General features: G+C 48.9%; 1 protein-coding gene across 1 annotated transcript in view; it reads left to right on the forward strand.

Annotated features, from left to right (window-relative positions):
- Positions 1-453: 453 nt before the first annotated feature.
- The window catches only part of LOC115074751 (ceramide synthase 2-like), a 37821-nt gene continuing 23678 nt past the window's right edge, over positions 454-14596 (forward strand). Inside the window, 6 exon segments of the mRNA XM_029574513.1 lie at positions 454-526; positions 1610-1766; positions 1768-1807; positions 9336-9454; positions 13030-13087; positions 14111-14161. Of these exon segments, the coding sequence (XP_029430373.1) occupies positions 454-526; positions 1610-1766; positions 1768-1807; positions 9336-9454; positions 13030-13087; positions 14111-14161 (498 nt within the window).

Below are 14596 nucleotides of genomic sequence, written 5' to 3' on the forward strand. Positions count from 1 at the left end.
AGCCGAGGTGCAGGGACCTTCATTTGTGCCTCCAGCAGTCCGTTCGTCAGAGCTTGCCCTCCTCCCGCTGCACTGCATCCATTGCAGCGAGGTCCTTCGAACTGGGGCCATTGGCTGGATTCCCTCCCTCCCCCCTTCCATCGTGAATGCCCTGGAAAATCACTTTTCACGGTATAAATTGGGTTCTTTTGCCATGCTTTGGGGCTTGACGTCTAGGAAGAGAACCATGTTCCTTCCTGCATCCCCATTAGCTCTGCTCGAGCTTTTTAAGATTAACAGTTTAGAATAATTCCCATCCAGCAGCACGCAGGTGCACAATAATAGCTTAAAATCTGTAATTACATTATGGTTCCTAACATGTCACTTGGAACTGAAGGAAGTTGCAGTCTGTGGTCCCCTGCTATGGCTGGGATAGAGTGGGTCTGATTAGTGGGGAAAGCCCCTCTAGCAGGCATGAATAAGAAGTGCCAGGCTGGGTCAGAACAGTGGTCCAATGAGGCCGCATCCTGTGACAGTGCCAGCCTGGGTAACTAGGAAATAGCCAGCAGATCTTAAAGGGGAGGTCCATTCTGTGGTGCCCACTCCTAGATGGCAATTGCCTAAGACTATCTGGCTACTAAGTGTTTGTGAATATGGGCGAGGTTTCTTGCTTTTGGATTCTTTGTGAGCAGGTTCTGATCATGCAAGTCAGGTCCAAAAAAGATGATGTTTTCTTCCTAAGGCTATAGATAGAGAATAAACGGGCAGAGCTTTGGAGCCCCGCGCAGCACACGGTTGCACTCCCTGCACTTCCCAGGTTTACTTTTCATGTTCCAGAGGATCGTGCTGGAGTGCCAGAGGAACAGAGGCCTTGCCTGCAAAACGTTTTCTGCCACGCTCTTGTCTAGAGGAGAATTCCTCACTGGCCCCTGACTTATCCAGGGGGAAGTTTCCTGCCACCAGTAATCTCTGATGAGCTGCTTCACACCTTGGCTGACTCAAAAGTAGGGCGAATTAAAACTCCCTGCTGGTCATGTAGAGCCATAGTATACACTCCAGCATAGAGAGAATCTCTTTCAATAGAAAATAAGATTGTTACTGTGGTTGGGGGCATGTCAGTAGCACTTCTGTGCCCCTGATAGCCTCCTGCTGTGTGATAAGCTCAGAGAGACTCCAGCCTGGTAAAATGTTATCTGATTAAAAGGCAAGCGTCTTTTGTGGGAGGTAGAGCTAGGCTTCAGCACTGCTACGCCCAGGGGAGGCGTTTTAGGTGGTCCGGCCTTTGGTTTGCTAAAATGAAGTTACCGCTTGTTAAGAACCTCGTAAAGTTCCCAGCTCTGAGTAAACATGCCCTGGCATGTTGGGTAGGAACACTGCACGGGGCCAAATCCCTTAAGGCAGCACCTGCCAACAGAAACGATCAAACTCAGCAGGGGCCAGAGGACCTTGGCAACTATAGGCCCTTGAGAAGCGTGTCCAGCCCTCCAGGGGCACGCTGGAGTGGTGCGGAGAACACGTTTGCTATTAGACGGACTGGATCCTAGTAGCAGTTCAGATGCCTCCGTGGAAGATGACAAGCGCTTTCCACTCTGTATGTGCTGTAAACGTGCCCCTCCCCCGATGTTGTGAGAGAGCTGCACGGGGGGGGGGGGGAGAACAGAGGAACTCCTGTGGTCTTTTAAACTCTCTTCTGCCTCTTTTTTTCCCCCCAGATACATTGCAACCCCCATAGCAGGAGCCATGGGCATAAGGAACAAGGTGCGAGTGAAGGCCCAGCCTCACCCACTTGGAGAAGTTTTTCGACTCGTCCTGTAAACATCCCTCCCAGGTAAGAGGCCGTGTCTTGAGAGCAATAATTCCTGTCCGTACCCATCAACTTATTTGATTTGAAATTCTTGAAGTAGTTTGCTGCATTCCTGGGATGGCTGTGTTATAAGCAAGAGAGTCCTGCAGACCAGCCAGGAAGCTCGGGAGCGATGACGCACGTTGCCATGCCAAGGACTCTCCAATTCATTTCCTGGGCCAGAACTCTGCTCACTAGCAGGCCGATACAGTAAAATTCGCGGGAGAGCGGGCGCCTCTCTCTTGTGCGCGCGATTCACTAAATTAGGGCCGGCGGTAAAAAGAGGCGCTAGGGACACTAGCGCGTCCTAGCGCCTCTTTTTGACAGGCGGCGGCTGTCAGCGGGTTTGACAGCCGACGCTCAATTTTGCCGGCGTCTGTTCTCAAACCCGCTGACAGCCATGGGTTCGGAAACCGGATGCCGGCAAAATTGAGCGTCCGGTTACAAGCCGAAGGCTGATTTTTAAATTTTTTTTTTTTTTTAAATTATTTTTAACTTTTGGGACCTCCGACTTACATCGCCATGATATTAAGTCGGAGGGTGCACAGAAAAGCAGTTTTTACTGCTTTTCTGTGCACTTCCCCGGCAGAAATTAGCGCCTACCTTTTGGGTAGACGCTAATTTCTTAAAGTAAAATATGCGGCTTGGCTGCACATTTTACTTACTGAATCCCGCGGGAATAACTAATAACGCCCGCAACATGCATTTGCATGTTGCGGGCGTTATTAGTTTCGGGGGGGGGGGAGGGGGGGTTGGACGCGTGTTTTCGACGGTGGAGCGCACTGTTAACCCGCATTTGGATGTGCGTTTTTGACGCGCTAGCTTTACCCCTTATTCAGTAAGGGGTAATAGATCGTCGAAAACGCGCGTCCAACCCCCCGAAACTAATAGCGCCCGCAACATGCAAATGCATGTTGCGGGCGCTATTAGGTATTCCCGCGCGATACAGAAAGCAACGCCTGCCCAAAAGCTGGCGTTAATTTTTGCAGGCGCTGGGGAAGTGCACAGAAAAGCAGTGATATTAAGTCTGAGGCCCCAAAAGTGTAAAAAAAAAGGTAAAAATTAAAAAAAATTAAAAATTGGCCTGCGGCCCGCAGGTTAGAAGATGGACGCTCAATTATGCTGGCATTCGGTTTCCGAACCCGTGGCTGTCAGCGGGTTTGAGAACCTACGCCGGCAAAATTGAGCGTCGGCTGTAAACCCGCTGACAGCTATCATTCCTGTCAAAAAGGAGGCGCTAGAGACGCGCTAGTGTCCCTAGCGCCTCCTTTTACTGCAGGCCCTAATTTGCATAGGCTACCCTCCTGAATCGCGCGCCCAGGAGAGTGGGCGCTCGCCAGCTCTCTCGCGTGTTTTTCTGAATCGGCCTGTTTATTTGTTCTCAGAGAGTGGAAAAAAAAAAAAGAGAGAACCAGGAACTCCTTGGAGGAATCAGCAGCAGCGAGGTTCTGGATTGGGAAGCTACCTTAGCAGCTCAGTGATGGGGTTTTTCAGCAGCTTCTCTGCCTGTGACCGGGTGTTGGCTCCGGGGCACTGAGGGACTGTTCCCCTGCTTGCCGTTGAGGTGCTGGCGGGGCCACGGGTGCGAGGAGGAACAGCGTGTGCGTGCAGCAGAAGCATTCAGGGGTCTGCGTCAAACATGGCAGCACCGGTAAAACAAGCTTCACGGATGACGGGGTCTAGCACTGAGGCTTTCCTCATCAGCGCAGAAACGGTGGCCATTTTCGATTCCCTAGCAGCGTCGGCAGGAGAGATAGGGGAATCCCCTCCAACTATCACCTGCAGAGGTGCAGAGAGGCACTTGCACTGAGGAGGAGTAGAGGTCTCCTGCTGGTTTTAATTTGCTTATGCACAAAGCGTGTTTAGCGAGATGCTGGCTCTTGGCCCCAGTTATGGATTCTCAGCCAGCCAGTCAGGAGGCCTGAGCTGTTGAGAAGCTCTTCAGGCCGATGATTTTCGGTGCTGAATATTAAACAAATCCGGGCCTAAATGCGCTGAAGGTGCAGGCAGGCTTTACTTAGCCGTGTGGTAGGCCACTGAGGTGGTTCTTTTCTCACGTGCGCACATTCTTACCGTGTGGCGGTTGCATATGCTGGGACCTGTGTGTGTAAGGCCACAGCCTAGATTTGAGCGTGTACGTCTGTGACCTAGACTTGAGCGCGTATTTGCGCAGGTACTAGAGAGCGTATTTGCGCATGGACTTGTGCGTGTACGACCGCCCCAGTCTTGAGCGCGTATTTGCATACATCCTGGAGGGGTGTGCGGGTATGCCCAGGTGGCATTGGTGTGCACACGGAGGCTGCCTAGAGCCGAAGTTCAGGAGAGCTAGGTGCCAGGGACGAACAGGTCCAAGCGCCTTGCTATCTGTGAGGCTCGTTCTCTGATGACAATTCAGTCCTCCCTCTCTCTCTGTTTGTGTCAGCGCTGTTTAGATGCTCAAAGCGATTTGACTTCTACAGTTTTTGCCCGTGTTGGGAGTTCCCCTCGGCCTATGGTGTCTCTGGTGGGGATGCGAGTGGGAGGCGAGGCAATGGTCAGTTCTCCCTTGTTCCCAGGGCTGAAGCTTCCCTGAGAGAGGTTGGAGAGAGCAAGGTTGGGCCTATGGATTCTGGTACAGATCCATCCTCCTCCTCCTCCTGTTTCCAGGGCCTGCAGACCTTTCTGCAGGAGTGCCCAGCGAAGGCAAAGCAACCTGCTGTGTAGGGATCACGGGCTTGGGCCTCCCATTTATCAGTCACGGCGGGCAAATGCCGCAGGGAGGCTGCCCCTGGTAATGATCAAAGAGGTGTGGATCATGATTCATCGGAGGATTCTGATGGGAAATTGGCTTTCTCACTTCTAGAAGAGGCAGAAATTGCATATGATTGAGAGCCGTATCAGTCTCTGCTCAGATTTTTCTTATTTTCACAGAGGTGTCTTGATGAGTTTGTTGGCTCAGACCCTGAACACGCTCGGTGTGGCCAGAGGTCATTTTTAAGTTAAGTATCCTGTTTCTTTCCCCTCTGTATCTAATTCAAGAGATATTGGATTTAAAGAAGGTAAATGCAGCTCTCAAGGTTCCCAGTTTCCACTTAGGCACTCTGAAGTCCATCACAGCGGCAGTACACAAGGGAGAGTTCTTGGCATCTCTTCACTTGATAGAGGCGTATCTGCACATAGCCATCAGGCCAGAGCACCAGAGATTCCTGAGGTTCATGATCCTAAGGGAACATTTTCAGTTTCGAGTACTTCCCTTTGGTTGGCAACGTCTCCACGTACCTTCACCAACAACCGCATTGCAAAAGGAGGATGTGTTGGTGTATCCGTATCTGGATGACTGGCTTATTCATATGCAATCAAATGACCTCTGTCAACAGTCGGTACAAAAGGTACCGATGTGCTTGAAGTCTCTAGGATGGGTGGTGAACCTAGCAACGAGCCATTTAGTCCTCTTACAAACTCTGGAGTATCTGGGAGCTCAGTTCAACACACTAGCGGAGAGAGTGCTTCTCATGGAGAGAGATTGCTGAAATTGCAGAGTCAGGTTAGGCTTCTGCTAGAGCTTTCGGTGCCCAGGGTCTGGGACTTATTTACAGGACTGGGTTCTATGGCATCAACATTGGAATTAATGCTTTGGATGTTCACACATATGCGACCTCTGCAAGGGGCTCTTCTCCCACTGGAATTCGTTATTGGAAGAGTTTCATCTTCCTCGTCTGTTAGGGGGGGAAGCCAGGGCAGTCTTTTTTTCGTGGTGCTTACACACACCAATCTCAAGCATGGTGCGAAATTGAAGATTCTGAATTGGATAATAGTTGCCACTGATACAAGCCTCTTTGGATAGAGCGCGGTGTGGAAGATCAGTCAGCGCAGAGCCAGTGGTTGAAACAGGAGGCCTCATGGCCTAACAGTTGGTTAGAGACGAGAGCGGTGCATTTCGCATTGCTTGCCTGTCTGCCAAAGTTACGCGGCCTTCCAGTACGGATCCCATCAGACAATGCAACAATTGTGGACTACATCGACTGTCAAGGCGGAACCAAGAATCAGGCAGTGGCACGAGAGGCCCAGGAGTTGATTCTCTGGGCAGAGCAGCACATGGAGCAGCTGGCATAGTTCACATTGCCGGAGTGAACTATGTTCAGGCGGATTTTATCATTGGAGAAAGTTAGACCCCAGGGAATGGGTGCTGTCGGAGGCAGCGATGTGTGTCATTCACAGAAGATGGGGATATCCCAACCAAAGAGAACACCAAGGCCTCGCAGTTTTACAGCCGCTGAACAGAACACTGTACAAAGGAATCAGAGCTCTGGTGCTGCTGTGGACTCAAGGGATTCTTATTTGTTTTTCCTCCCGTGGCTTCTGGTGGACAAGGGATTACGGCAGATAGAGAAACATCCAGGCAACGTGATTCTGGTAGTTCCAGAGTGGTCACATCGACCATGCTTCCCAGATTTGATCAACATGGCCATAGATGGGCCCCTGAAGTTCAGACATTGGTCGACTGTTTGCCACCAGGGCCCAAAATCTTTGGATCAGGCAGCTCACTTCTGTCTCGCGGCTTTGCTTCTGAGAGGAGATAACTTGGATGGAGGGCACCTTCTACATCCTTGTTGTATATGCAAATTTGGAGGATCTTCAAGTCCTGGTCTGCTGTTGACCAGGACTTGCTGTTGTCAGCTTCAGTCTGTTCAGGCTATGGTGTCGCATATTTTGGCTTTTCTACAGAAAGGATGTAATCAAGGGACTGGTCTTTAACTCTGAGTGGTCCAGGTAGTGACATTGGGTTGTCTCCGGGGTAAGGTGCGAGGGTATCTTCTGTCCACTCATCCGGATGTTTTATGGTTCCTTCAGGGAGCTAAGAACTTGTGTCTTCAAGTGTGGAACATTTGTCCATCTTGGAATCTGAATCTATTCCTTAGAGGATTGTGTGAGGCTCTGTTCGAATCACTAAAGAGAGCTACGGTTAAAAGCTTGACTCTTAAAGTGGTTTTCTTAGTTGCTATTTGTTCAGCCAGGAGAATTTTGGAGCTTCAGGCGCTGTCTTGTTGAGGTCCCTTCCTACAGGTAATCTTTATGCATGGTGCCTTCTTTTCTGCCTGAAGTAGTCTCTGCGTTCCATCTTAGACAGTAGAGCTTCCAGCTTTTATGGATTTGGATTCCTCTACACCTCATGCGGGGGAGCTTAGGCTCTTAGATTGGAGGCATGCATTACTGAGGTATCTAAAGGTCACTTAGGATTTCCATAGATCACATCTCTTCTTTGTAGATCGCATCACCTCTTTGTACTGTGGAGTCGTCCAGAGAAGGGAAATGTCATCTAAGGGCTACATTTGTGCGGTGGCTGAAGGAAGCAATCAAGTTGACTTACATTTCTAAAGGGTGCCCGCTGCTGGGGGGTTTAGGGGTGCACTTGACACATTCTCAGGCGACTTCCTGCGCTGAATCACATCAGGTGTCTCCACATGAAATTTGCTGGGTGGCAACTGGGAAGTTGTTGTCCACTTTTGCAAGGCATTATCGTTTGGATGTTGGGGCTCCTGCTTCATGTGCTTTAGTGAGCATGTTCTACGGCAAAACTCTCCAGGTCCCACCCAAGTTAAGGGAACACAGTAATGACAACAGAAAAAGACCAAATGGTCCATCCAGTCTGCCCAGCAAGTTTCCTATCGTAGTAAAGGAAAACTGGTTCTTACCTGCTAATTTCCGTTCCTGTAGTACCACAGATCAGTCCAGACTCCTGTGTTTTGCCTCCCTGCCAGCAGATGGAGACTGAGAAAGTTTTACGGACACTGCACATAACCCACTGTGCCACCTGCAGTCCCTCAGTACTGACCTGTACCTAAGCCAAGATGACAGTAACAACCATAAATTTCTAAGCAACCTTCTAAGCAAACTCGCTCCCCTCCAACGAGCCAGAAGAAGGTGAAGTTGCCCAAAAAGACAACAGAAAACTTGTTTCCCAAATTTAACATAAACAATCAGCATTGAAAACCTCCAACAACTTCGCACTATATATAGAAAGCAACAGTACAAGCAGCGCCCCCCCCAGTAAATGGCGGGTCTCTGGACTGATCTGTGGTACTACAGGAACGAAAATTAGTTGGTAAGAACCAATTTTCCTTTCCCTGTACATCCCCCAAATCGGTCCAGACTCCTGGGATAATCCTAAGTTACTGTGTATGTTAAAAAGTTCTTGCAGTTTTAATTCTGCAATTCGCAGGTATCTATCTAGAAGCTGGTTTCATGTCTGGTGATCTAAATTATTTTCTGTGCATGGAATATAAACCTGCTCTGATTTCTAAGTGACTCCATCACATCACCAGAGAGAGAGAGTGAGTGTATAAGAGGGCACGGGCTTCTTTCAGGACGGAGGCTATTAATGCACGTTATAAATCAAGCTCTTTAATGTTTTATTCAAGAGCAATGAAAGTCTAAGAAATGCGACTTGATATTACCGAGACATGTTGGAGGCGCAGATGATAAAATTAGCTACTTCAGAGACATATGTATACTTTAATTAGTGTCCTCTTTAAAAGCGCAGGGGGCTTCTAGTTCGACGAGTGGCTGAAAGGAGCTGAAAAAGCCAAGGTTGTTTCTGTTCAGGAATGGCTGCGTGCAGAAGCGTAGTTTGAGGTCTGGCCTTTGACGGCTTGGATCTTGGCGCCAGAGCCTGCATGCTGCAAACTTCCTGAGCTGTATCCATGGCTGAATAGCTGGGGGCCTGTTCTGCTCTGGCCCCTGGAAGTTTCCTCCTCTGCACCAAGTCTTTTGCTCGCTGATGAAGCTTGCAGATTACAGACCTCTTTGACGCTGGTGTTAGACACGTAAATTCTTGTCCTCATTCAAGCATAAAGTAGTGAAGTCAGCATTTAGTTTAAAGCAATACGCCTGCTATATCCAGATGTTTTGGCCTCAGAAAAAGGATGCTAAATGTGGATCTAAGACTTACATATAGACCCAGATCCATAAACTATGTACATAGTATGGCTCTGCTTTTGAGCTGTGTGCGCTTGTGTTTACAGGCTGGGGATTAACTAAGAACATAAGAAATTGCCATGCTGGGTCAGACCAAGGGTCCATCAAGCCCAGCATCCTGTTTCCAACAGAGGCCAAACCAGGCCACAAGAACCTGGCAATTACCCAAACACTAAGAAGATCCCATGCTACTGATGCAATTAATATGTGACCAAAATTAAAGAAATTGTTTATAGTTTGTTTTTCTATACCTTCACAACGGTGTACAGTTGTATTATAATGTCCAGATTTGTAAATGGCAAAGTTTGGGGGTCCTTAATGGTGCCTTAAAAGAGATTGAAGTGTTCCTTTTTTCTATTTTCTTGCAGTAGAGTGCGTTTCTGTAATGACTTTTATTGTAATGGATGAAACGTGAGTGACACACACATTATGGGATGTATATTGTTTGTTAAAAATGTTCAATAAAGCTTAAATTGAAAAAAAAAGAGATTGAAGGGGAATTGGAGGGAGTGATAGAAGCTCATTTCTCAAGGCTGGATTTTTCTTCCTTTCTCTGCAGCCAGAGGTCTATGGCCTGGCTAAGAAGTGTAACCTGACTACAGTCCAGGTGGAAAGGTGGTTTAGGAGACGGCGAAACCAAGACAGACCCAGTTTACTCAAGAAATTCCAGGAATCCTGGTAAGAAAGTGGATGCTGAAATGTTACTGGTGCTGCTGGAATAGGGGGTTTAAAGGTTCCCAGCGCTGAAGACATCAATCTCTTACTCAGAACCCCACTTACAAAGCAACCTGGTATCAGTTTTGAAATTCAGACTCTCAAGCTTTTATTTTTAAGTTTCCTATTAAAATGGCATGTTTTAAAATTTGTTTCACTGAGGCAGTTCAAGTGTTTACAGCATAAAGGCAAACAGTTCCTCAGTCGATCAGGACTGGCTGAAGCTGTGAGATGGTGGAGAGCTCACACAGTCGTAACTTGTCCTCTGGGACCCTCACGATGAATCTTCATGAGATGGAGACGGGCCATCGTGGTGGCTCAGAGAAGCGCTGTGGACGAAGGTCACGGCCATTGCCTAAGGGTGACATCTGGTGGCTGGATTTAGGATCCGTGATTGTGGGCTTCTGGAGAGAATCCTGATGCATGGCCCCCGGCCCACACCCCATCATTGTAACGAGTGGGTTAGGCGTAAGCTGGAAAGGTATATAAAACAGAGGGCAAACCCAGGCTAGTTGCAAATGGAGGCTCACGGCTTTGGATCTTGGCCCTGGTTCTGAATGAGCTGGAAACACAAAGGAGCAGGTGAAACGCACGTGTACGTACACAGAGGCAGTGCCTACAGACGTACGCCCTGCCTCTTCATGGAGGGGATCCTGGAACCGTGATGTGCTGTGGGCTCTGGTGGGGTTCTGGGCCAGATAAATGTACATCTTAGTAAGATTGCTGTCATTACTCAAACTGATGGCTGTGGGCTGTTTGCCATTAATGATTAAAACACCTTAGCTAGCTTCGTGGCGGCCCTATGGAGATATTGTTAGTAAACAGATAAGACTACCCTTTATATAAAAATGTCTTTCCATGCAGTTTAATTCACTTTCATTTGAATAAGAAGACACTGGGGAGTGTTTTGTTTTTAGATTGCATTTGTCTATTCCCCTGGTGGGCTTCAGTCATTCGCTGGATAAGTAACGCCACACGCTGGTTTGTAGCAGGATCCACCCTCAGACAGGATGAAGAGAAAGATTAACATGTGATGTGACACAGGACGGCACAGTCATGAGTCCTGTTTCTGTTTAAATTAATTGAAAAACCAGAAAAGATAAACAGCTTCCTGGCATACGTTTGTCCTTCCTGTATCCCCAGGCATCCATACAGAAACCATTTTCTTGTCAGTTTCTCCCTCTTTGCCCTCCCCGATCTCAGCTCTGTTATGAGCAAACTCCAAGCCCCCAACCCACAACCCTCACCCCCACCTACCCCATCACCAGAGTTTGTGCTCTTCTGTAAAAGGACCGTGCACCTTCCTCTGTTTCCGAGACCCTTGGGCATAATAGAAACAGGCGTTTGAGATTATTTTGGCTTCATACTCACAGGCCAGTGTGACTCATTTACACAGTTAACCTTGTCGTTCCTATCGGGAGCTCCTAGTGAAACACTAGCACAGGTTGTGCTTCAGGCTGGGTCGTCAGGGGAGAAAGTTTGAAACTTCCAAAGTTATTTTCTTTTTTGCTTGCTTTCCTGTGACTGTGAATGCTCTTCCTGCCCGGTGTTTTTCTGGCCTAGCCTTAGGGTTGGTAAGAGGCAGGCGCTCCTCCTGTCGGGGCAGATCTTGATACAGGGCCTGACCTAGATTCACTTCCGTTTCCTAAGAGAGAGGAGTCCGGGCCCTGGCACCAGAGGCCAGTGGAAGAGCTCGGTTTAGTCTTGCCGCATAAAATGCTCCATTATAGTAACGTGCAAAGCAGCTTGCAGCTGAGCAGGCCAGAGCAAGTGCTGTCCAGTAACTGCCACAAATGACTGAGAGAGGGATTCACCCCCTGGACAGGTGAGTGCTTCCTCGGGGAGGGTGAATAATGTCCTTGTGCTGCTTTGTAATTATCCTTGGCAAAAGGAGCCCTAGGGAGAGAAAGGGACTTCCCACTTTCACACCAGTCAGAGGCAGGCCTCCGGCTTCTGGCTTCTTAGCCAATCTGTTTCGTCACTCTGTCTTGGCTGCATGTTGTTAGATTTATTTAGCTGGCAGTAAACAAAAGGGAGCACTGTGTTCCTCTCTCTTGGAGCCTCTGCATCAGGCCTGTCCCATGATCCTCTGCTCCATTCAGTGCCTAAGCTGACCGCTCTTGCAGTCATCATATGGGTGGTAATGTCCCGTTTTCATTAGCACAACTGAACTGCACAAAATCAGGCCAGAAGAACAATTATCTTGGGAATCTGTGGGCAGCCCTGAGAAGCCCCTGCAGGGTGGTAATAGCATTTCATTTAAAAGTTCTTTCTTTCAGAGATTTGTGTAGGCTGTGAGGCCTGGAGTATGCTACCTGACTAGGACCCTACCTGATAAGCTAAATTAATGCTATAAGAAATGGTTTGCAGTGCCCTTCTGCTCCTTTCGGCTTCCTGCTCAGTCCAAGCTGGGATCTGGTACCATGAGCCCTCTTTCCCTTGACTAGGGGCCAAAAACCAGGACCCTGCGATCATGGGACCTCCATTTGGCCACTGGATTTCACCGTTTGCATGAGGAGCATGAGCAGAAGACGAAGTCAGGTCTCTGCTCGTGCTGGTCGGGCTCAGCTCTTTTGAGTGCAGCACAGGATCCGGCTCCATAAAGATACCTCCAGACACGGGCTTTAGGGACAGGATTCTCTAAGGGTTTCCCCAGAGCAGGCAGGGAACGGTGTGTACGAATGCACAACGTCCTCCCTCACGGGACAGAAAGAAAATCTGCCTCCTGGTATCTGCCACAAGAGTCCAACCCCCAAAAAAGATAGAGGCAGACTAGAGGTGGTTCAGAGAGAGGCAACCAGAATGGGGGGGGGGGGGGGGTGTTATTTGCCAAAAGCTGTATGAGATGAGACTGAAGGACTTAATATGTCTACCCTAGAGGAGAGGTGAGACCGGGCGGGGAGGCCCACGCAACGATAGAGACATTTAAATACCTGAAAAATATAAATGATGCAGAAGAAGCAAAGCTTTTTCAGTGGAGAACAATTTGTAGGCTAGGGGTCATGATAGGAAGCTGTAATGGGATAAGTTTTAGGAACAACATCGGGAAATATTTCTTCACAGAAAGGCTGCTGGATGCCTGGAATACCCTCCGGAAGAGGTGGTGAGGACAAAAACAGTAGCCGAATTCCGAAAGGTGTGGGATAAATGCAGAGGATCCCCGGATGCAAGCACTGGGGGTGACCTGCAGGGAGCAGCGGTCACAGCCCTAACCAGCAGTCCTGCATCTCCGTCGGGCTTCAAAGCCCGAACCTCACTGATCTTGCTGGCTGGGAGGATTTATCACAAGACGTGGGCTCTGGGTGCTGGCTTACATTTTTGGCTTTGTAAGAAGCCCAGCTGAAGGCCTGAAATCGGCCTACGAGTGGAGGCCAGCCCTGTAACGACGGAGGGAAGAGGGTTGAGAGGACGGGGGAGGTGCAGGTGGCGTGGGTTCTAGGTGCATCTACCCAAACTGAATGAATCTCTAGGCAGATGGAAGGCAGCATTTTGATCTTTTTTTTTCAGTGACTTACACCCCGGTAACTGTTGTTTTGCAGCTGGCGGTTCACCTTCTACCTCTCGGCACTTATTGGCGGGGTCGCAGTCCTGTATGATGTAAGTTGGAATTTGTTCTTTTTCTTAAATTAGATGAAAACAGCAATGCTTCAGCGTGGCCCGGCTCTGCAGGCAGCTGTAAGGAAGCCACCTCCTATCACCTCGAGTTTCTGGCAGTAGCCAGAAACTAACGTGTAAACGCCTCGCTTGGTGAATGCGCTCTGCCATTTTATGGTAATCTGGGGTCACAGCCTTGGCCTGGTGACGGGTATTTGAACAACTATGGGCTGAGAGCTCAGTTGGAGATAAAAAGCCAGGGAAAAACTAGGCTGGGAACAGGACAAGATAATGCTTTTATGTATGGCCTCTTCATTGCAACATTGAGCAATGCGATCTGCAGGAGGATGTTTTTAAGGTCCTTGAGCAGGCTGTGGTAAGCTCTTTGGCATGGGGACAGTTATGCAGGCATGTGAATGATCTTATCCAGCACTTCATAAGTTGATAAATAATAATAATAAAAAAAAAAATACAACTGTGTTTTCACTACAGCAGTCTTCTAAATATCAAGAGTCCCTCATTATCACTATTAAAAGTCAGCAAAAAGCTTTTCTGGTCTGTTGCTCAGCTGCTCAGTAGTAGGCAGTGACCTCCACTGCTGGCTGCTTTGTATTTCCAGAATTTAAGGTCTGGTTGTGGAGACTATTTTGATTTTTCTTCTTCTAACAATTTCAACTAAAGGAGGCACATTGAGGGCTCTGAGGAGCTCCGTGTGGGTCCTGGCTTCTAAGCCTGACCTTCTGTCACCCGTAGGCCTACAGAGTCCTCTTCTTGCAGTGACACCTGCTGGCCAGTCAGAGAAATGCACAGAGAGTGGCTCTCTAGGAAGCCACGTCCTGCTGACTCGGCCGCAGAGCTCTGCAGAAGTGCTCCGGCTGTGTCATATAGGGGAAATGGGAGCAGGAGGAGAGATGAGAGAGGTGGCCTCTTACCCCTCCAGGTCAGATAATAGAGGAAATAAGGAGTGGAAAGGTACAAAAAAAAAAAATGTTGTTAAAGCACGGCCTGTCGTCCTGTCTTTCACAGAAACCATGGTCTTACGAGATCTGGCAGGTGTGGGCTGGTTACCCGAAGCAGGTGAGTCATTCAGTCCTTCCATTCTGGGACATAAAGGACACATTCGTGTGCAGTCGCACCAGCTCGCCGGCGTTTCTGTGCAGGTTGATCCTGGGGCCTGTTGAAGTAGCATTCAGGCTCGGGCAGGCTACTAATTTGGCACCCCTTCAAAACGATTTAGCGGCCTTACAGGTTGGTGCCACAGCCCTGGCAGCCTCAATGTGCAGAGGGTTTGTCCCGATAACGTCTTCAGTTGCCCGGCAAATCCCGAGTTCCTGCCCTGCTGAGCGGATACATTTTAGCTGGGTAAAAAGGAGATGGGTGGGGGGCAAGGCGAGCTTAGCTGGGAGAGTCTGGTTGGAGAAGCCTCTGGCCTAGGGGACTATCCAGGGGACGCTTTCCCAGGTAACTTTCCTGCTCCCCGCCTCGGTTTCCATGGACCTCCTTGTGTCTCGA

The sequence above is a fragment of the Rhinatrema bivittatum genome, chromosome 13 (genome assembly GCF_901001135.1).
Source record: "Rhinatrema bivittatum chromosome 13, aRhiBiv1.1, whole genome shotgun sequence".
NCBI classification, from domain to species: domain Eukaryota; kingdom Metazoa; phylum Chordata; class Amphibia; order Gymnophiona; family Rhinatrematidae; genus Rhinatrema; species Rhinatrema bivittatum.